General features: G+C 40.4%; 1 protein-coding gene across 8 annotated transcripts in view; it reads left to right on the top strand.

The window, feature by feature from the left end:
* Nucleotides 1–23,436, top strand: part of CERS3 (ceramide synthase 3) — a 124,223-nt gene extending 100,787 nt beyond the window's left edge. For all 8 annotated transcript variants that reach the window (XM_085016984.1, XM_021098471.2, XM_005659788.3 and 5 more), the window contains one exon: nucleotides 20,807–23,436. In XM_085016984.1, coding sequence (XP_084873110.1) covers nucleotides 20,807–20,965 — 159 coding nt within the window. In that variant the 3' untranslated portion in view covers nucleotides 20,966–23,436. The remainder of the gene's footprint in view (nucleotides 1–20,806) is intronic.

Here is a 23,436-nt window from a genome sequence, read left to right as displayed (position 1 = left end):
CAGCAACTCCAGATCCGAGCCGCATCTGTGACCTACACCACAGCTCACAGCAATGCTGGATCCTTAACCCATTGAGTGAGGCCAGGGATCGAACCTGCATCCTCATGGTTCCTAGTTGGATTCGTTTCCACTGCGCCACAATGGAAACTCCCCTCTTTTCAGTTCTTAATTCCAAGCACACTGACCTCTGATGGAGAAGGATTATAGTAGGATTTTCAGTAAGTACAATAAGAATCTGTTTCCATTTTCTTCAGTCTACCCTCTGTTCCTGTGGAATCATGGAAAGCAGCTGGGTGGGGCCTGTTCCCTCTGGGAGATTTCAGCACTGGGGGTATGTTTAAAAGTGGCGAGCCCCCTCCCCTGCAACTTCCTGAATTATGCAATTATCTGGTGACTTTCCACACTTATTTGATCACATTTTGGCTCCTTTTGCACGTACTCTTCAATTTCTTGTCTTCTGTGTTTTTTAACAATGGTTTTCAAGATACTGTTCTTGGAGGTACTGGACTAGCTGGGTCATTTGGTGGACAAGAGGTTAACTGGAGCTGTGGTGGAATGGAGGGGCTTGTCCACGGAAGCATTTTTGAGGATAGTGATGATACTTAAATCCTGCCTTTCTTTTCTCTGTCCCAAATGTTGACCTGATGTTCCCCTGATCGTATATTGCTGAGGCTGAAAAGGAAGGTCTGCCATGGGGGAGACTGACATAGTGACAGTTTTCAGTTAGTTTTCAGTGAGCGTTTTTCCACAGGTAGGTGTATATTCCACGTCTCCGTGGGGGAAGGTGAGTTCCGTGTCTTTCTACTTTGCCATCGTGATTTGAGTCTCCACTCTGTTTTCTAATTAGAGTTGATAACCACCCTACCTTCCTTACAAGGTTGTTGTCAGGATAAAATGCTATGATATAAACTAAATTACTCTTTCAACTGTGAGGTGTGCAGAAATATATGGTAGTGTTATAATCATAGAACCAAATATTCCACAGTTTCCAAGTCAGTCTCAATCCCAGTTATATTTTCCTGTCCCCTCCACCCCTACCCTACTCCCAGGAAACTCTTTTCTCTCATCCTGTGTGTCCTTTTTGAGCTGTGGAAAATAGATTACTGAGCCCTTGCCCACCTACTGAGCCCTTGTCCAAACACGTTGCTTAAGTGTCTGGTGAGAAACCCTACCACTTGCAGGTTTCTGGGGTAGAAATGAGTGATTGAGCCCAAGCTGAGCCCCTGGAGGCTGCCCTATGAAGGGGTTTGGGGTCAGGTCTGGCCCTTCCAAGAGATTCAGAAAGCAGTTGCAGGCAAGTGCTGGAGGTGGCAGGTCTGGTTGACTCCCAGGCCTCATCTACTCTCTGTCATCACCAGTGGAAAGAGGTAGCTCTCCTGGCTCTCAGTCTCCATAGGGGGCCCTGGCAGTCAGCTCTCCTCTCTTCCCCAGGAGAGATATGCATTCCAGAGGTATCTTTGGAATCAGCAGGCCTGTCTCTGGCTCAGGGCTTTTCACTATTGGCATGAGAGAAATCCTGGGCCAGGTAATTGTTGGTTGTTGGGGCTGTCCTGAGCACTGTAGGATGTTTAACATCATCCCTGGCCTCTACTCACCAGATGCTAGTGGCGCTTTCACCCTAGTTATGACAACCAAAAATGTCTCTAGATGTTGCCGAATGATCCCAGGTAAAAATCTCCATGACTGGGAGTTCCCGTCGTGGCTTAGTAGTAACGAATCTGACTAGCATCCATGAGGACACAGGATCGATCCCTGGCCTCGCTCAGCAGGTTAAGGATCCAACATCCACCTGAGCTGTGGTGTAGGTCGCAGACGCAGCTTGGATCTGACATTGCTGTGGCTGTGGTGTGGGCCAGTGTCTACAGCTCCAATTAGACCCCTTGCCTGGGAACATCCATATGCCGCAGGTTCAGCCCCCCCGCCAAAAAAAAATCACCATGACTAGGAATCACTGTCTATGTCCTTTTCCCCTTTCTATAGAGTAAATCATATTTTCTTACTCAAACACAGAAACAAGATTGTTTATAGATGTTTCAAAGGCTTTTATTGCTTTATTTATTTATTTATCTACTTATCTACTTACTCCTGTCCTTTGTGTTATTGTCCTCATGCATTTTAATTGTATATAATAATGTATATTTATATGAAAATACTATATTGCTTTTTTGCATTAAGCAGTTATTTTCTAGAGTGAAAAAAAAATTTAATATCTTTGTATTTTCCTACATATATATAATTTCCGGTTCTCCTCATTCCTTTGTGTCAATACAGGTATCCAGCTGGTATCATTTTTTTGTTTGTTTGTTTATTTTTTTCCCAGGTAGATTTTCATTTCTTGTAGTATAGGTCTCTTGGTGATTAATTATCTAGCTTTCGTTTGTCTGAAAAAGTTTATTTTTTACCCTTTTTCCTTTTCTTTTTCTTTATCTTTTTCCCTTTCTTTTACTACTTTGAAGTTGCTATTCCATTATCTTCTGGGTTACATACTTTCTGGTGAGATGTTGCTATCTTATTATCTTTGTTTTTTATTTTATTTATATTGGAATATAGTTGCTTTACAATGTTGTATTAGTTTAAGGTGTACAGCAAAGTGATTGAGTTATACACATATATTCATCCTTTTTCAGATTATTTTCCCATGTAGGTTATCACAGAATATTGAGTAGAGTCTCCTGTGCTATACACTGTGTGCTCGTTGGTTATCTATTTTGTACAGAGTAGTGTGTACATGTTAAATCCTAAGCTCTTAATTTATCCCTTCCCCTTGTGCCTCCCATTTGGTAACTATAAGCTTGTTTTTAAAATCTGCGAGTCTATTTCTGTTTTGTAAATAAGTTTATTTGTATCACTTTTTTAGATTCCACATATAACTGATATGATATGATACTTATCTTTCTCTTACTTCTCTTACATACTCTTAGTATGATAATCTCTATGTCCATCCATTTTGCTGAAAATGGCACTGTTTCATTCTTATTCATGACTAATATTCCATTGTGTATATGTAGCACTCTTTATCTGTTCCTCTGTCAATGGAGCTACCTTATTATCTTTGTTACTCTAAATAATGTGTCTTTATTCTGGCTGCTTTGGGGATTTTTCTCTTTAGCACTGATTTTCAGTGATTATGACATATCCTTGTGTGCTTTTATGATTGGTGTTTATTGAGCTTCTTGAATCTGTGTGGTTTATAAATTTTCATTGAGTTCAGTTTTCAATGACATTTCAAAGTTTCCTCTGTCATTCTTTTTCTGTCTTCTTCTGGGACTTCAATTACTACTTCTTTGACCCACAAATCTTTGATGCTATATATTCAATTTCAGTCTTTTTATGTCTGATCTGTTTCCTTTTTAATAGTTTCTATAGCTACATCTTTTAAGATATTTTATCTCCTATTTTGCTGTGTCTAATCAACACTTAAGCCTATCTAGTGTGTTTTTTAATTTCAAATATTGTGTTTTTCATCCATAAAATTACATTTTTTTATATCTTCCATTTCTTTCACTTTATTCATGATTTTCTCTACCTCCTTGAATGTATGGAACATATTTATAATAATTATTTTAGCATCTTTGTTGGATAATTCTGTAATCTCTGATAGTTCTGGATCTGTTTCTATTTGTTGAATTTTTTCCAAATTATATACCATATTTTCTAACTTCTTTGCAAATCTGGTAATTTTTTATTGGATGCCAGACATTTTGAGTTTTACTGTATTGGATGCTGGATATTGTTGTATTCTTTTAAATAGTGTTTTTGTACGCAGTACGGCTAGTGTGTTTTGATTTTGAATGAAGTTAAGTTACTTGTAATAAGTCTGCTCCTTTCTGAGCCTACTTTGAAGCTTTGTGAAGATAAGACCAGAGTAGATTTTAGTCCATGGCTATTAAGTGGAGTTTTTCTTAGTAGTCCCTTTGCTGCCCATGTACTAAGAGCTCTTTCCACTATGGCTGGTGGGAAGACAACACATGGTCAGCCCAGTGTGAGCTCCAGGGGTTATTTTTCCGACTCCCTTCTGGTACGTCTTGGCTTGGCCTCCAGGACTTTCCTCATGCACATGCACAGATCAGTACTCAGCCAAAGACCGAAGAGGACCACACTGCAGATCTGTGGAGTGATCTCTCTCCATAGGTCCTTCCTTGCCAGCATTCTGCCCCACAAATTCTAGCTTCCTTGGTTTGGTGAACTCCAGTCTGTTTCCTCAGTTCAGTGACACCAATGGGCCCCATTTGGGGTCTTTGCTTTGCTTTAGCATAGGAACTTCCTCTAGCAGTAACTAGGGCAATTGAAAGTCTTCCTGCTTTCATTTCCCTTTTCTCAGGAATCAATATTGAGCTGCTTATTGAACAGTGTCCAAAAACTATTGTTTCATATGTTTTATCCAGTTTTCTATTTGCTTAACATGCTAGAACAATCTAGTCCCTATTTTTCCATAATAGCCAAAAGCAGAAGTCATGGTATTTTATTTTCTAAATAATAATAGTTAATGTGCTTACTGAAATGTTTTATTTTTAAAATAAGTACAACTGTTAGATGATTCCTTCTTTTCAACTGATTTTTCCCTCTAGGCTAGTGCTGTCCAATTAAAATATAGAGCCACATACATAATTTTAAGTTATCTAGTTGTGTAATTAAAAACTAATAAAAACAGATAAAATTATTTAATAATATATTCTATTTAACACAATATAAGGAAAATATTATCGTTTCAGTTTTGCCCATTGAATATTTTGCCTGGTATATATTTTAATCAGTGAAGAATTATAATTATTATTTAAGGCTAATATAGTGACTCAGCAATCATTAAAAGAAATTGCTAATGAGATGTTTTTCATTCTTTCTTTTCATACCAAGTCCTTGAAATTCAGTGTGTATTTTACACTTCAGCATATCTTAATTTGGACTGACCACATTTCAGAAGGCGTACACAGCAAACAGCTGGCTGTTGCCTTGGGTACTTTAGTTCCTGGCTCTAACTAACAGTTCTGCTTCTTGTCCATTGCACACAGGACAGGTGGTGGGATATGTTCCTGTGTGTGGCTTGTTCCATTGGGCCCTGGTGTTGTACTCTGTGGTAACATGCTGGCTGTGCCTGCTACCCTTTCTTTCCCCTCAGGAAAGCTTTCTAGGAGTTCCCTGGTGACTCAACAGGTTAAGGGTCCGGCATGGTCACTGCTGTGGCTGGGTTTGCTCCCTGGTCTGGAACTTCTGTATGCCATGGGTGCAGCCAAAGAGAAAAAAAGAAAGCTTTCCAGTTTGTGAGTAAGGGAGTGCCAAGACCATCTCAGCAGGATGGGGCTGAAGAACAGGTGCTGTGGAACTTAAGCCAAAAAAATTAACATAAAATAAGACACAGAGACATTTATCTTAAGTTAAGGTGGGAACCGGGGGATTCAAGGTCTCAGGGACCAAGAGCCCTGCCTGAAGAAACTACACTGCTTTTATTGTGCTCTTGAGGATTATGTCAAGTGAAAAGGGGATTGTAGGTGCAGGATATAGGGTTTGTTTTTTTTTTAATACGTTCTTTTATTATTTTATTTTTTTTTATTTTTATTTTTTAAAGAATTTATTTATTTATTTATTTAGTCTTTTTGCTATTTCTTTGGGCCGCTCCCGCGGCATATGGAGGTTCCCAGGCTAGGGGTCCAATCGGAGCTGTAGCCACTGGCCTACGCCAGAGCCATAGCAACGCGGGATCTGAGCCGCGTCTGCAACCTACACCACAGCTCTCGGCAACGCCAGATCCTTAACTCCCTGAGCAACGGCAGGGACCGAACCCGCAACCTCATGGTTCCTAGTTGGATTCGTTAACCACTGCGCCACGACGGGAACTCCCCATCACCTGTACTTAAGCTTAAGTCATTTACCATCACCTGTTTCTCAAGCAGGAAGACGGGACAAAGCAAGGAAGGACAAGATGGAGTTTTTAGCAAAGAGGCTAAGAAAATATTATAAAAACATGTCTTGCAATAAGGGAGGGTGAAACTCTTCTCGGGATTCTTTTTTTTTTTTTTTTTTAAGCAATACTTTGTTTTATTTTTCTTTCTTTCTTACAGAATCTTTTTCCTTCTTTCCCTTGCTCCTCTCTTCTGTATATACCTGGTTCTACCCTACCAGCTCTGCTTCTCCAAGGCTGACACTTCCTTTCTTGCACACTTTGGGGCCCCTTCACTTAGCAAGGACAAGGAACTACCAGGTCTTTTATGGCTTTACTTTCTCTTTCTGTAGGTGACTTTACCTCTGCTTCTTTTAAGTCCTGTACTCCCACCCTGCTTGTTTTTCCAGCCTCCCTTTCTCCACTTATCCAGCTACAAGCTTGCGGGCTGTGGGAGCTCACTGCAATTTATAAATTTTTTTTCTTCTTGTAAATAAGTGAAAATTGAAGGCATATGTCCATGTTGATTCTATAGTTGTTTTGAGAGTGAGGGAGAAATTTGGAATCAGGCTGCTGTTGTTCTTCAAACCAGAAGTCCTCAAGTAAATCATTTGCAAACTTAGGTACTTAAAGTGTTTTTAATAACAGACTTCTTACTACAAACCTTGCAAGTATTCTTGTTAATGCCTCAGTTATGGGAGCTGCACAGGGCAGTACAGAAGCACATGGTAGCGCTTGACATCAACCATCATGCCCTACCCCTCCCCCCGCCCCTGCCCCCATTACTCTGTATTACCGCAGCCAGACAGTCCTGGTCCTCTCAACGTACCTCCTAAGGTGTGCAGTAGGATCCTTTTGCCTGATCACCCTCTTGTTTTGTTTTATCCAGATTCTCCTTTAAATAAGCACTGGTTTCTAGATATTATCTGACTAAAACAAAGTCAAGCAGGTCTGATGTCTCTTTCTGTGGAAACTATGCTGCCATCCATGCACTCTAGTTTTGCAATGAATTGCTGGTAGTTCACATTACTTTGTTAATTCATATTGAGCTTAAAATTGATTTAAACCTCTAAGTCTTTTTCACATGACCCAAACCATATTTCCTCTGATAATTGTCTAGCCATGATCGTGACTTTTGTAGAAGTTACAGTCCTTCTAGTTAAACTTCATTTTGCTTGATCAGCTTATTATTTGAGCCTTTTATTTAAGAATGGGAAAACATGACATTTGGTGATAAGTGCTTAAATGTTTCAGAAGACCTTTTGTCTAAGTGGCCTATTAAAGGCATTCAGGATTATTCCATATAATCCAGTTCATGAAAAAAAGGCATTTTTTTGCTTGATATATATATATTTCATCATGGGAGGATTGTAATCACATTTAAGATGAATGCAGAATAAGGTATACTGCTCACACCCAGAAGAAGATCTCTCAAGATTTCCAGTTTTTATTTTGAGTTAGCCTCTTAGCAGATACTGGCTATGTTGACTACAGCTATTTGACTAGAATGATCTGTGGAGCTTTAAAAAAATACTCACAGCCAGGTCTTAATTCAGACCAATTAAATCAGAATCCACAGGGACTCGACCCAGACATAGGAATTTTGTTTGTGTTTTCGTTTTTTTCTTCTGGACCCACAGCATATGGAGGTTCCCGGGCCAGCGAGCCAGAGCTGTGACCTATGCCATAGCAGCAGCAATGCCAGATCCTTAACCTACTGATCTAGGCTGGGGATCCAACCGGTGCCACCATAGAGACAAGCCAGATCATTAACCACAGTGGGAACTCCCAAAACATAGGTCTTTTTGACAGTCTTCTTCTTCCCCCATCATAAGTGATTCTACTTTGTCTCTCCAGTTGGGAGCTACTAGATCAGGTGGGAAGACCCGGCTGCATGTGTGCTTGTGTGTCCTCTTCACTCTGCGTGAGTGCCCATGGACATCTCACTGACTGCTGGGTCGGCTTGCCAGAAAGCCCACATCTGTAGAGTTTATTGACATGGCCGAAGCAAGTCCTCTCGCTGTGCAAATTTTAACAAATATAGTAGACTTCATGTTCTATGCTGAAAAATCTTTATAAATAAAAAGTCAGACTGTAGAAACAAGCACCAAGCACTTTGAGATTCTTTCCTTTATAGAAAAACAGAACTCTTTAGATAGTACATTTCTCTGAAGAATTAAAGATATGAGTCGTTTTACAAGATGGCTTACTAGGTATTTTAAATAGCCGTCTATTACTTAATGTGAGACATACTGGTAATTTTATACTGCCTTTCTGGACTAAAAGGCTCATGACATACAGAGTTAAGGAAGTCAAAATTGTTTGAAATTATGGGATTTTAAAATCCGAAAGACTTTTAGGCAATGCTCTGCTCCAACTTCTTCTTTTTTAAGAAAGCCACAATCTGGAGAGGGTCTGTGGCCTCACCATCCACCTGTGACCACAGTTGGTACCTGATGGTCCTCCAGGGCATTTCCCAGAACTGGTTAGACATGCAACCTTTCAGGCCCCATTAGAGACCTTCTGATGAGAGTTGGCATTCTATCAAGAACCCTAGGTAGGGAGTTCCCGTCGTGGTGCAGTGGTTAACGAATCTGACTAGGAACCATGAGGTTGCGGGTTCGATCCCTGCCCTTGCTCAGTGGGTTAACGATCCGGCGTTTCCGTGAGCTGTGGTGTAGGTCACAGACGCGGCTAGGATCCCACGTTGCTGTGGCTCTGGCGTAGGCCGGTGGCTACAGTTCCAATTCGACCCCTAGCCTGGGAACCTCCATATGCCGTGGGAGCGGCCCAAGAAATAGCAAAAAGACAAAAAAAAAAAAAAAAAGAACCCTAGGTGATTCGTGTGCACATTAAAATTTGAGAAGCAATGGTCTAGAGATAAACAGGAAATGTCCATGTGTAGCCAGGTTTCAGGGAATCCAATTTAAATTTAATGCAACTCCTTTGAGGGAAAAAAATAAGGAAAAACTCAGCTTTTTTTCTGTGACCTTGTCAACTTGGATAATAAGAACTAATATAACAAAAAGGAATGTATTTTGATAGTAGTTCAGAAAATTGAACTCTTTGACTGAATGCACTTCTCTTTTTTTTCATACAGTTAAAGCTAAAAGTTTGCTTTCAAAACAGCATAAATGCTTATTATATTGTTCTTTGTTTCCTTGCCAACTGTGGTTTTAGATGTGGAGCTGTTCAAAAAGCAGTGGGATGCGATGAGTCATTCATGACCTCCTGGGCTTTTGACATTACTGTAAAGCCACAGATTCCAAGCACAATGTGTAGTTAGAGCATTTCAAAAGCACAGCTCTGCAATTTCATTGAGGCCGTGGTTGCACAGGTCATTCCCAGAATATATGGAAATGCCATGGCAGAGATTATTCAAAACTTTATCCTGTTAGCATTAGTGTGTTTTTTCACATTGTCAAAGTTTATTTTGTTCGATAATCCTTGCAGTAATTTTTGAGGACCGAAGACCAGAGCCAGCTACTTACTTTCACTAATAGGCAAATCATGATTAATTGATAACAATATATGTATAGTGAAATCTTAAAATATAGGGGGAAATTACACACACACACACACACAAAATAAAGCTGAAAGCATCATCAGGGCTTGACTTTAAATTAATTGTACTTTTTTTTGGTGGATATGAAAGTGGTAAGCTGTATATTGATAGAGGGATGCTGCTTGTATTACACACAGGGTACAATGCAGGGCAGTGGCTGTGGATGGGACTATGTTTTCATAAGATACACACAGGATAGTGAAGGGTCTTGGTGCCATGTCATCTGAGAATCAACTGAAGAGAATGAGAAGATTTAGGTTGAAGAGGGGTTAACGTCAACATTTGAAGGACATATACATATGCCTCTTAGGAGGCAGACTTTGGCACCATATGAAAAAAAAAGCAGGTAACAAATTACTAAAATGTACAAGCAGGAGAATATAAATCTTTTACTCTGTTTTTTTTGTTTGTTTGTTTTTAAAGACATATCAGCATCAAATAGAAACTAGATTAAATGATCTTAAAATCCCTCCAAACCTAGAGGCCTTTGGGCACTGTTCTTTTTTATGTGATAACCCCTCTGTGTCTCAGATGCCTCCACTCCATTTGAAGCCATTGGTGTTTCTCTCCACAGCCCTCTAAGTGCTCCACCTCTGACCACCCTGGATTCTTTACAACTGTTTCCAATTAGCAACAGAGAACACTGTTGTGTATGAACCAGTTTACCCAGGGAGCAGTCTCTTTCTGAGGGTAGACACCTTGTCTGTGTTTGTCACTGATATGTGCTCAGTGCTTGGAACAGTGGCTTCCGTTTGGACTTAGCAGAAACTTGGAACTTCTGACAATGGTCTTTTAAATCCATAATTAGGCTAGGCTCCATCTTTTTTACCATGTTTTAGCTGCACTGGCCTTTCTGATCCCTGAGCACGCCATTCACATCCGGGGCCTTTGCACATGCGGTGTCTTCTTGAAATGTCCTTTACTTTCTGCGACCACTCTTTCTTAACCTTCGTGTTACAACCTTTGAATTCCATTTCCTTAACATGGCCTTCCTTCCTCCTCATCTAATTGAGATCCCCAATTTACATATCATGGTATTCTCTACTTCATAACACTTATAAATGTGTGGTTATATATTTATGTGCTCGGTCCCCTAGGGTTTCGCTCTTTCAGCAGAGTCTAAGTTATTTGAAGACAGAGACCATCATGGCCCCTCTGTCTTACACAGTGCACCTGGGCTCAAGAAATACCTTTTGTTTTTTTTTTTGTTTTTTTTTTTTGAATTTTTTTTTTTTTTTGTCTTTTTTTGTTGTTGTTGTTATTGTTGCTATTTCTTGGGCCGCTCCCGCGGCATATGGAGGTTCCCAGGCCAGGGGTTGAATCGGAGCTGTAGCGACCGGCCTATGCCAGAGCCACAGCAAAGCAGGATCTGAGCCTCGTCTGCAACCTACACCACAGCTCACGGCAACGCTGGATCGTTAACCCACTGAGCAAGGGCAGGGATGGAACCCGCAACCTCATGGTTCCTAGTCGAATTCGTTAACCACTGCGCCACGACGGGAACTCCAAGAAATACCTTTTGAATTGGCGGTTCTCATCTGGGGCAGTTTTGCCTCCCAGGGACATTTGGTAATCTCTAGAGACACTTTTGGTGGTCACAACGCTGACATCTAGGTGCACAGAGTCCAGGAATACTTACTACTAACCCTCCTGCAGTGGGTAGAACAGTCCCCAAGGAATTAGCTGGGGAACTAGTCCCCAAGGAGTTAGTGTCGGGAGCATCCAGGCTGAGATCCCTAGAGTGAATGCTAAGACCTCTCTCTTTTGATTGGTTTCACTTTGTGGATGGTGTTGATCCCAAATTATTAATTGCTTTCTTTACCTGGCAGTGTCATCTTGTACAGAGAGAAGTTAGGTTTATGGAAGAACAGCCAAACACACTGTTTCTTGAGGAGCCGAGTTCTCCATGATTAACTAGTCAGCCTTTCTTCAGATGTAAATATTGGCAGTTTAAAGTCACTCAAGTGATAATCACAAATAGCTGGCAGCCATTTCCTTTAGAAATAAGACAGTTGCATTTGGAAAGTTCTCATGGATAGAATGAGACTAGCTAATTGTTCAGTGTAACTGAGAGGAAATGAGGACTTTGGTGCAGGACACATGACACTTTTCTGTTACTTCATGGCTTTGTGCCACGTGGACTGGGAAGGGCACTCCGGGTAAGGCAGCTTGGACTGTGCTGGACATTAGTTCCTCGTTCATTTTAATTCACTTAGTGACTGGTTTCTCTCTGGTCACTTTTCACCTCTTTAATCTCGCTGAATGCTAGGCCTAAACCAGCAAAACCACTCGCATCCTGGAGGCAGCTAGGTCTCACCTCCTGCCCTGTGCACACGCCTTTCTCTCCCAGGGGCTGCACAGCTCTGCATGGCTTCTCATCTCTAGTTCAAGCCCCAGCATTTTTGAGGCAGTCTTCCAAGGTTGCTACTTAGGGAAACATTCCATTCAGCTCTGTAGTCAGCCTAGGACACCACTTCCCAGCTTCCTCCCCTAAGGCACACTGATATTTGTACAGTACCGGGGTAGACTGACAGGGTCCCAAAGCAGGAGGAGATTGGGGCTCTGCTGGTTGCCTCAAGGCCTGAGAGGGTCAGTATATCAGCATATCTTTTAATCCTTTCCTGGAAGTCCCAGTATAGAACAGACCTCACTATACTATGGCTACTCACTGATGAGCCAGGTATGTATTTCCTTTTGAAAGTGGGCTGGTAGATTGGAGTTGTCGAAGAGAAAGTCATATTTTATCTATCCCTAGAGAAGGGCAGGCAAGATATTTTTAAATTTTCCTTATTCAGAAATCTTGCCGACAGTAGCCTCATTTTTTTCTAGCACACTTTAGCCAATGTTTCTCAAATTGTGGGTTGCAAAGCATTAATACATTGCCAACTCATTTTCCTAGATCATTTTTTAAAATGAAATAGCATAGAATAAAACGCATCAGTGTTTTCTCACCCTCTGAGTGCCCTGTCTGTCTCTCCAAGTATTCATGCAGACAACTCCAGCAGGGCTTTGTAGAGCACTGGGTTCAAGATACCTAAGCTTAATTATATCAGGGTTTTCATCCTGTCTGCCTCTTGTTGCTGTGTGGGCTTGCCAAAGTAACTTAACCCCTCTGAGCTTCATTTTACTCTCTTTTAAAGTCAACAAAATGAGCCCTATAGCCTAGGGTTGCTGGGAGGAGGAAGTGGTATTATTCAGACTATGCTTAGTTCAGTGCCTGGCACATGGGCACTTATGCAGTAGGGATGTTTGTAGCAGCTTCATTTATAATTGCCAAAACTAAAAAGCAATGAAGATGTCCTCCAGTAGGTGGGTAGGTACATAAACTGTGGTACCTGTATTCACAATGGAATGTTCTCCAACAATAAAAAGAAATGAGCTATTAAACCATGAAAAGACTTGGAGGAATCTTACATGCTTATTACTAAGTGAAAGAAGTTAATCTTAAAAGGCTAAATACTAGATGATTCCAACTACATGACATTATGGAAAAGACAAAACTGTGACAGTAAAAGGTCCATGATTGCCAGGGTTTGGGAGGGAGAGAGGGATGAGCAGGCAGAGCACAGAAGATTTTTAGGGCAGTGAAAAAAAAAAAAACCTTTAAGAATGTCATTGCTGTTACCATTATATTATAGATCACATGTACAAGATGAACTTGAATATAATGTGAGGTTTTATTAATATTTGAATTCCATTTAGTTCTCGATTTACATTAGTTCTCAAGTTTATATAATGTGTAAACACTTCTGCATCCACCTAACAAACTGTGACCACCAGGAAATCCTGTCTGAACCTGATACATCATCTAGGGCAGGGTCTTCCATCCTGTTCCCACACCCCCTTCACTAACCTGAAATTAAACTCCTAGGTGATATTGTTCACCTATACGCATAATTCCAAAAAGCAGTATAATGCCACAACTGTGATAAAAGAGAAATGAGATGGAAGACACTCTGATAGCTGTGCATTTCACGTGTAACACACGCACGTAGCCTCTCTGGAGGGTGAACTGAAGCTGACAGGTGCTGCACCTGCTTGTGTGAGACTCACCCTGAGTGGCAGCTGCTACCAACGCTAACCAGACGCCACCAATAGACTTGCTCTCAGTGGCATGGCTCTCTTAAACTGTGAAGTTCTGAACAAAACGAAGTAGTCTTCCTTTATGTGCATAGTTGCATTCCTGTCAAGTGGAGGATATATTAAAGCCATGCAAGAATTCCTGTGCTTGAATGTAAAATGGAATTAGGTTCTAGGCTTGGATAATTTAAGATGCAGGTCTGACAAGACGTTTGGGTTCACGTACATTGTAGGACGGCCAGCACCTCTATAGTCAGTGCTCAATGAAAGTCAGTAGCACTCCTCAGCCTTTGTGACCATCAGGATGTCATACATTTCCAAAAGCCTCTGTGTGGTCCAGGACCTCTTCCAAGAGGTGAGGGTGCTGGAGGACATGGCTTTGGGTGATGGGGAGCATCCTCCAGAATGAGTTTGTTTCTGAGCTAAAGCAGCACTTCAGGTCCTGGAGAAATAGGTAGAACAATGCTAGTATGCCTTTCTGGAGAGAAACTAGTTTCTTTGTTCTGATTCAAATTTCCCCTTGTTCTATACAAAAATCTTTTGAGGACTAGAAAGGAAACCCAGAGGCACCGTCCACGAAAGCAAACATCAGCCAAGCATAGCCCTCCTCTGAAAGCTCTCTCTGCAGGGGTTCACTCTGATCCCGGCTCCCATAAAATCTTGGGAAGGTTGCCTTTCTCTGTTGCATCTGATGAGATGCCAAGTTTATTCCTAGTGTTTTCAGTGAGCCTTGTTTATTTTAAGACCCTTTCTGTGTTGTGGAGAAGAGCAGATCGTACAGAAAAGAGCCCATGAAGTTACGTTTCTGTGATTAAGACAGCATAGTGGGTTGTTGTTTAACCCATGTTTGCATGAAGATTGTACACAAGAAGGCATTTGGTTACATACACCTGAGAATCTCCAGAGGTGGTCAGTTTCAGTCTGCAAGTCACAGAAGGGAAAAATAACTCTTCTGATTATGGATGTCATCTTAAAAATTGATGTATGAGGAAGCAGCCTCCACCTCCCGTATTTTTCTTCTTTTCTAGGCTGGGTTTAATAAAGATATCTGTGAATGGGCTCAGAGGGTAAGGGGTGAGGGTCATGTCCAGCATGGACCCTGGACAGAGCTTGAGTCCTAGTACTGTTCTAACATTTCATACCATCTTCATTTTTTGCAATGAAGTCTGATCTGCAGTGATTCCATTTATAGGGACAGAGTTATTCCTCAGGGACAATGTTATTCTTCTAGGAGTTTCCCTCACAAAACTTTCAAAACACCTTGAAGAGGAGAAACATAATTAAGAACTGTCCTAAAAGAGTTCCTGCATAAAGAAAATAGCAAACATTTTATTCCTAATAATAAAAATATCCTGACAACCAAAATGTGAACAGCACTTTACTTAGCAAATGTTTATTGGGAAAATCATAGTGTTTGCTTTCTAAAAAAGAAGTACTTCTAATTTGAGTCTTTTTTATTTATTTATTTATTTATTTTTATTTGCCGCTCCTGCGGAATGCAGAAGTTTCCAGGCTAGGAATCAAACCCATGCCACAGCAGTGACAATGCCGAATCCTTAACCACTAGACCATCAAGAGAACTCCCTAAGTTTTATTTTTAAGCTTATCATCAGTAACATTTATTTTTTCTGTTGGTGTACAGTTCTATGAATTTTAACACAAGTGTAGATTTGTGTAGCCATCACTGTAATCTGGATACAGAACAACTCTGTCATCTCCAGTAAATCCTTCCTGGGCAGCAGCATATCTGTTCCCCATCCCTATAGTTTAGTCTTTTCAAGAATGTGATGAAATGACATTAGTATATTATGTAGTAGGTGACCTTTTGAAACTTTTTTCACTCAACACATAATGCCTCTGAGATTCATTCTACTTCTTATAAATGTTGATAGTTTGCCCCTATTTATTGGTAAGTAGTATTTCATTTCATAGTATGGATGTATCATGACTTACTCATTTCCTTGTTGAACATTTGGGTTGCTTCCAATTTTTTTTTGTAGGGTCGCTTCCAATTTTTGACAGTTATGAGTAGAGCTTTTATAAACATTTTTTATAAACGTGTGTGTGTGTTAACATAAATGTTCATTTCTCTAGGGTAGGTACTCAGGAGTGGGGTTGCTAAGACATACAGTATGTGTATGTTTAACTTTATAAGTAACTGTCAAACTATTTGCCACAGTGTCTGTACCATTTTGCAGTTCCATCAGCAATGTATTAGAGTTCCTTCTGGTCACTCTGCATCCTTGTAAGCACTTTTTATATGCAGTATTTTTTTTTTTTTGTCTTTTGTTGTTGTTGTTGTTGTTGTTGCTATTTCTTGGGCCGCTCCCGTGGCATATGGAGATTCCCAGGCTAGGGGTTGAATCGGAGCTGTAGCCACCAGCCTACGCCAGAGCCACAGCAACGCGGGATCCGAGCTGCGTCTGCAACCTACACCACAGCTCACCACAACGCCGGATCATTAACCCACTGAGCAAGGGCAGGGATGGAACCCGCAACCTCATGGTTCCTAGTCGGATTCGTTAACCACTGCGCCACGACGGGAACTCCTATATGCAGTATTTTTAATGTTAGCTATTCTAATGGGTTTTTGGTTGTATATCATTATGATTTTAATTTGCATCTTCCTAATCGCTGATGATGCTGAACATCTTTTTGTGTTTATTTGACATCCTGTATCCTCCTAGAAGTGTCTGTTTTTATATATTTTCTCATTTTAAACTTAGTTTTTCTTATTGTTGAGTTTTAAGAATTCTTTATTATACATATAAGTTGGATATGGGATTTGCAAATATTGTCTCCCAGTTTGCAACTTATGTTTTTATTCTATAAATAGTATCTTTCATAGAACAAAAGTGTTTCATTTTGATGCAGTCCAGTTTACCATTTTTTATGGAAGATTTTTTTTGTGCTGTGTCTAAGAACTCGTCACTCGGAGTTCCTGTCATGGTGCAGTGGAAATGAATCCAACTAGGAACCATGAGGTTGCAGGTTTGTTCCCTGGCCTCGCTCAGTGGGTTAAGGATCCGGCATTGCCATGAGCTGTGGTGGAAGTTGCAGATGTGGCTCGGATCCTGCGTTGCTGCGGCTATGGTGTAGACCGGCACCAAAAAAAAAAAAAAAAAAAAAAAAACCTCATCGCTCAACCTGTTTGTGTGTTTTCTTTTAAAAGTTCTATAGTTTTATATTTTACATTTAGATCTATGATCCATTTTTTGTCAACATTTGTATAAATGACATCTAAGTCAAAATTTCCTTTTTTGCCTATGGATTTCTAATTGCTTCAGTACCATTTGTTGAAGAGACTATTCTTTTTCCACTGAATTGCTTTTGCACCATTGTCAAAACTCCATTGCCATGTTTGTGTGGGTCTATTTCTAGATTCTCTACTCTGTTCCATTGATCTATGTGTTTACCCCTTTGCTACTACCACCTGGTCTTTCTTTTTAGTTTTATTGAAGTACAGTTGATTTACAATGTTGTGTTAATTTCTGCTATACAGAAAAATGATTCAGTTATACACATATGTATTCTTTTTCATATTCTTTTCTGTTATAGTTCATCACAGGATATTAAATATATTTCCCTGTGTTATACAATAGGGACCTTTTTGTTTATCCATCCTAATATATAATAGTTTGCTTTGGCTAATCCCAAACTTCCAATTCTTCCCTCCCTCATTCCCTTTCCCCTTGTCAATCACAAGTCTGTTCTCTATATCTGTGAGTCTGTTTCTGTTTCATAGATATGTTCATTTGTGTTATAATATGCTCATTTGTGTGTGATTACTGTAACATTATAGTAAGTTTTAAAACTGGGTAGTTTGAGTTTTCCAATTTTATTCTTTTTTTCAGAACTGCTTTAGCTATTCTAGTGCTTTGCCTCTCCAGATATCTGAACACTTGTGATGAAACGTTATGGAGGAAAATGTGAGAAAAAGAATGTATATGTGTATAACTGGGTCACATTGCTGTACATCAGAAATGGACAGAACATTGTAAATCTACCATAATAAAAATTTTTAATATAAAAATTAAAAAGTTATAAAAATTTTAAGAATAAATTTTAGAATCAGCCATACTGTGTAAGAAATCTTGCTAAGATTTTCATTGGTATTTTGTGGAATCTATAAATCAATTTGGAGATAATTAACATTTTTATTATATTTAAAGTTCCCAGCCATGAACATAGCATGTCTTTTTAGTTATTTGTATCTTTGATGTCTTTCATCATAGTTTTTACAGATCTGCAGGTTTTACATGCAGATCGTATACATGCTTTGCTATATTTGTACCTAAGTCTTTTATTTTTTGATATTATTGTAAATGTTACTGATTTTTAAATTTCAGTTTTAGTTGGACATTGCTAGTCCTGTTAGTTTACTATGGTTGCCATAACAAACTACCACAAACTTGCTGACTAATATAACTGAAATTTATTTTCTTACAGTTCTAGATGATAGAAGTCTATAATCAATTTTGAGCAGAAGTCAAAGTGTGGCAGCTCTGTGTTCCGTTCACACAAGGGGGAGAATCTGTTCTTGCCTCCTTGCCTTCTAGCTATATCACTCTAGACTATACCTGTGTCTTCATATTGCCTCTCCTCTCTGTTGAATCCATTCTGCCTCTCTTATAAAGACATGTGTGGAAGTTCCCTTCTTGTCTCAGCAGTTAACGAACCTGACTGGTATCCATAGGATGTGGGTTCCATCCCTGGCCTTGCTCAGTGGGTTGGGGATCCAGTGTTGCCGTGAGTTGTGGTGTAGGTCGAAGATGTGTCTTGGATCCTATGATGCTGTGGCTGTGGAATAGGCCAGCAATTTGTTCCCAAGCCTGGGAACTTCCATGCTGCAAGTGCGGCTAAAAAAAAAAAAAAAAAAAAAAAAAAGACACGTGTAATGACATTTAGAGACCACCTGGATAATCCATGATAATCTCCAGTCTTAAAATCCTTAATTTAATCACATCTGCAAAAATTTCACCTTGTAAGGTAACAGGGATTAGGGATCTAATTTTTTTTTTTTTTTTTTGTCTTTTTTGTCTTTTTTGCCATTTCTTGGGCAGCTCCCGTGGCACATGGAGGTTCCCAGGCTAGGGGTTGAATTGCAGCTGTAGCCACCGGCCTACGCCAGAGCCACAGCAACACGGGATCCAAGCCTTGTCTGCAACCTACACCACAGCTCACGGCAACGCCGGATCGTTAACCCACTGAGCAAGGCCAGGGATTGAACCCACAACCTCATGGTTCCCAGTCAGATTCGTTAACCACTGAGTCACTATGGGAACACCTCAAATTTTTTTTTTAGTAGAGTAAGGATTATTTATTTGTCTTTTGTCTTTTTTAGGGCCACATCCAAGGTATATGGAGGTTCCCAGGCTAGGGGTCAAATCAGAGTGGTAGCTTCTGGCCTACACCACAGCCACAGCATTGCAGGATCTGAGCCACGTCTCTGACCTACACCACAGCCTATGGCAACAGCAGATCCTTAACCCACTGAACAAGACCAGGGATTGAACCTGTGTCCTCATGGGTACCAGTCATGTTCATTAACCACTGAGCCAGGGTGGGAACTCCAGGGACCTAATATTTTTAAAGGACATTTTCTAGCATACTACATTAGTGTTTAGAAATTAAGATTTTGTGTTTGGTGGTGGGGTGGGGGTGAGGAGAGAGAGAATGATTTTCTGTTTTGACCTTTTATCCTGCAGCCTTAGTGCTAAATTCATATGTCAGTTCTAGGAATTTTTGTTGATTCTTTGGGGTTTTCTACATAGATAATTATGTCATCTGCAAATGGAGACACCTCTATTTCTTTCTTTTCAATCTATATGATTTTATTTCTTTTTCTTGCCTTATTACATTGACTGGGATTTCCAATACAGTGCAAATAGGAGTGGTGAGAATGGGTATACTTATCTTATTCCTAATCTTAGGGGGAAAGTGTTCAGTCATTCACCACTAAGTGTGATGCTAGAGTCTATTCCTTCTTTGCTGAGAATTTTTAAAAATTTCTTATCATGGGGGTTCTTGTCATGGTGTAGCAGAAAGAAATCCTACCAGGAACCAGGAGGTTGCAGGCATAATCCCTGGCCTCGCTCAGTGGGTTAAGGATCCAGCTTGCTTTGAGCTGTGGTGTGGGCCAGCAGCTATAGCTCTGATTGGACCCCCCCAGCCTGGGAACCTCCCTATGCTGCCAGTGTGGCCCTAAAAAGAAAAAATAAAAATAAAAATAAAAAATAAATTTCTTATCATGAATGGGTGTTGAATTTTATCATGTGATTTTTCTGCATCACTTAATTATCTATTTTTCCCTTCTTTAGATTATTAGTATGATGGATTATATTCATTGATTTCCAAATATTGAACCAGCTTTGCATTACTAGGATAAAACCCACTTTATCATGGTGTATTATTTTTTAATACATTGCTGGGGTTTTCTTTGATTTGGAATATTTTGCTAAGGATTTAAATATCTATGTTCACTAAAGATAATTGGTCTGTAGTTGTCTTTTCTTATACTGTCCTTTGGTATTAGGGTAATTCTGACCTCATAAAATAAATTGGGATGTGTTCCCTCTTCTATTTTTCTGGAAGAGGTTGTGGAGATTTGTGTTATTTCTTCTTTATTATTTCATAGAATTTGCTGGTGCAACTGACTGTGCTTAATGATATTCTTTTTCAGAAGATTTTAAACTACATACTTAATTTTCTCATAGTTTTAAGACTATTCATGTTCTGTTTTCAAGTTCATCAATTTCTTATCTCTGTTTTTTCCTTCCTTTGTTTGCTTTGGGCTTATTTTGCTTTACTTTTTTCCCCCTATTTTCTTAAGGTGGAATATGAGACTTTTCTTCTTTTCTAATACAAATATTTAATGCTATAAATTCTTTTTAAGCACTATTTTAACTACATTGAACAAATTTTGATATGTTATATTTTCATTTTAGCTCAGAATATTTTCTAGTATTCCTTCACACTTATCTATGCTTTGATCCATTGATTATTATGTGTGTTGTTTAATTTCCAAGTGTTTTGAGATTTTCCTATTTTTTTTATATTGATTTCTAGTTTAATTCCATTAGGACCTGAAACATACTTTGCATAATTTCAATTCTTTAAAGTTTGTCTTATGATCCATGATATGTTCCATCTTGGTGAATGGTTGTGTGGACATTGATTAGGTTTTCTCTGAAGGGAGCCATACCTCTAAAATGGGCCCTTTACTTATTCACTCAAGAGGCATTCTGGAAGGTGCTCACTCACAGCCCATTGTTTCCTTTGTCTAGAACCTCAAGGATGTGAGGAGTGATGATGAGGATGAGTATGAAGAGGAAGTGGAGGAGGAGATGGAGGAAGAAGCCATCAAAAGCCAAGAGAGAGACTGTCTGAAGAACGGCCTTGAGGCCAACAGGGACCTCATTCCCAACGGTCAGCATAGCCATTAGCTTGAAGCCTACGGACACAGTGTGCTGCCAAGGCTGCTGGAAGCAGAAGTGCTCTCGCCTCCATGGCTGTGGCCCCAGGACCCAGAGGGCCACAGACTCCACCCTTCCCCTCTCTCTCACCACCATCTTCCCCCTCCTAAGATGTATTTAACAAAACATTGTTCGTTTGTGTTAAAATGTTAAATATAAGCATCCCCATGTTAAATATAAGCAAAATAAGCCCAAAGCAAACAAAGGAAGGAAAAAACAGAGATAAGAAATTGATGAACTTGAAAGCAGAACATGAATACTCTTAAAACTATGAGAAAATTAAATATGTAGTTTATATAAGCAGTTAGGACTCAGGTTGGTCAAAGATTTCAGATTCCTCCAGAGAACCTTCCAGTTCTGCTTGTGCCCATTCCTACACCAGAGATGTTGGAGCTCACTTTGTTGTTGCCTTCCCCTTCCCACCTTGTCTGTCCTCAGGATGCTTTGAGACGTGCTGAGTCAACCCACTTTCCCTAGGTGTGCTTGGCCACAGAGAGTAGCTCATTTCCCAGAAATGAGCTAGAGGTGACAATGGGACAGTGGCAGCAGGACAAACCAGGGGCCACGCTTCCAGCACTCAGGAGCCCCTTTCAGGGGCCGTGTGTAAATTTCCACATCCTGTGTCTCATCTCTTCATTGGGAATAGTGCCTGCCTGCCCTGCCTCTCATGGGGCTGGAGTAAGGAGCAGATGAGATGATGGAAGTGACTGTGCACACTGTCAGCTGTGGTGTCCCTGTCACCCGACCCTCTTTGCACTGTGATTCCCCTGTCCAGCCCTGTTTAGGAGAGAAGCCTGATGAGACTTGGCACTGAATGGGCCTGAACGAAAGGCACAGTCTTAAAAAATTCCTTAAATGTGTCTGTAGACACCTGAAATACAGAAAACCAGAAAGCTGTTTCCACTCTCTCTGATAACTGCTTATTTGTTTGCCCCTCGAAGGTAACTCTCAAATCTTCTGTGTTCTCCTCTGCAGGCCCCATGGCCAAGGGGAAGGAGTTTTGTCCTGTTCCTTCTTATTTTTTGCTGGTCTCTCATTTATTTCCTCCCTAAAAGGGAAGCTCCCTGCTGTGGCCCTGAGCCTCTCCCTCAGGCCAGCAGAGCCACCCAGTATGTCAAAGGGTCCATCCTGGGCCTCTCTGAGGGAGCTGGGTCCAGGCCAGCCTGTTCATGAGCCATGGTCTTCTGGAAGCCGAGCCTCTGGGCTGTGGCATGCATCTGCACTGCTGACCAAAGACCTTGGAAATAGAAAGAGATGCTACTGGCCAAGCAGCCCAACCAGACTGCATAACAGTAAAGCAGAACAAAACCGAGGGCTGGAAAGTAGCCCCAAGAAATGTCCAAGGCCAGGTCCCTGAATCGGTGTCAGCTCTTGGGGCTGCCTGCCTCTCTGGGAGGGCAGGTAGGGGCTAGTGGGTCAGTCGCCAACTCTGGGCCCCACAGGGGCACATCTGAGGCCAAGTGCAGAGCAAACCTCAAAGGCATCTCAGGTTTCTGCTGACTGAGGAGAGGCAGACCCTGGCAGAGGCAGAGCCTGAGCAGAATACACAGCCTTCCCCCTGCCCCCACCCCAGTCTCTTGTATTTTTGGGTCACATTTTGCACCTTCATCTTGTTTTGCTCAGGGCCTGTATTATAAAGCCAAGTAATTGAGAGCTATGACCATGGGGACCAGTGAAGCCCATGCAGGTTTCACTGACAGGGCTGCAGCCCCTGGAGCACAAAGGGCACTGCACACGGTAAAGGTGTCTGCCTTTTTTTGGTTTTCAGTAGAAAGGTGTTTTTAAAACCTTCAGGCTAAACAAAAACGAAAAACTTGAGAATTCTTTCCCAACAAAGTCTCTTGTTGAGATTTATTAGAACAACAGAAAAATATGTCAAGTTTCTCTGCATAATATTTGCTTTTATGAGTACAATAACATGTATTATATGTATAATGTTATAAATCTCAAATGCCTCCACTCACTTTAGGCATAGCTGTTGAATTATTATTAATATTATATTATTATTATTTTTATTTTTGGTGGAAGATAATACTAAGATATTATTTTTTATGTTTCCAGTTAGTGGACTATTTTTTTCCTTGATTTCTTTTGGTCTTGTCTCTGTGCCAAATATCTTCTTGCTTGAGGTAGAACATTGTTTAGTTGCTACTTTATCTTCCAGTTCTTTCTTCTTATTTGAACACTGAAGGTAAAATTGATATGCCAATGTCGACTCTCTGTGATAACAGCTAGAAGCACTAAACTACCTCCTAAAAGGTAAATATGCATTTTTGGTAACATCTCTTAGGGCTTTTTTGGTTAATTTTAAGGGAGACCTCTCTATAGGAAAAAAGGGCTCATGCTATACACCAGATGACTTTATAAAAATGTAGCCCACCATGCCACCAATATTATTGTAATGCTAATGACATACAATAAAACAAAGACAGAGCCCAGCA

The sequence above is a fragment of the Sus scrofa genome, chromosome 1, assembly GCF_054392235.1.
Source record: "Sus scrofa isolate SSC_HxYL_T2T_F1_AM1 chromosome 1, Sscrofa_HxYL_maternal_Yorkshire_Landrace_v2.0, whole genome shotgun sequence".
Taxonomy (NCBI): Eukaryota; Metazoa; Chordata; class Mammalia; order Artiodactyla; family Suidae; genus Sus; species Sus scrofa.
Note: the sequence above shows the minus strand (reverse complement) of the source record. Positions and strands in the feature narration are given on the sequence as shown.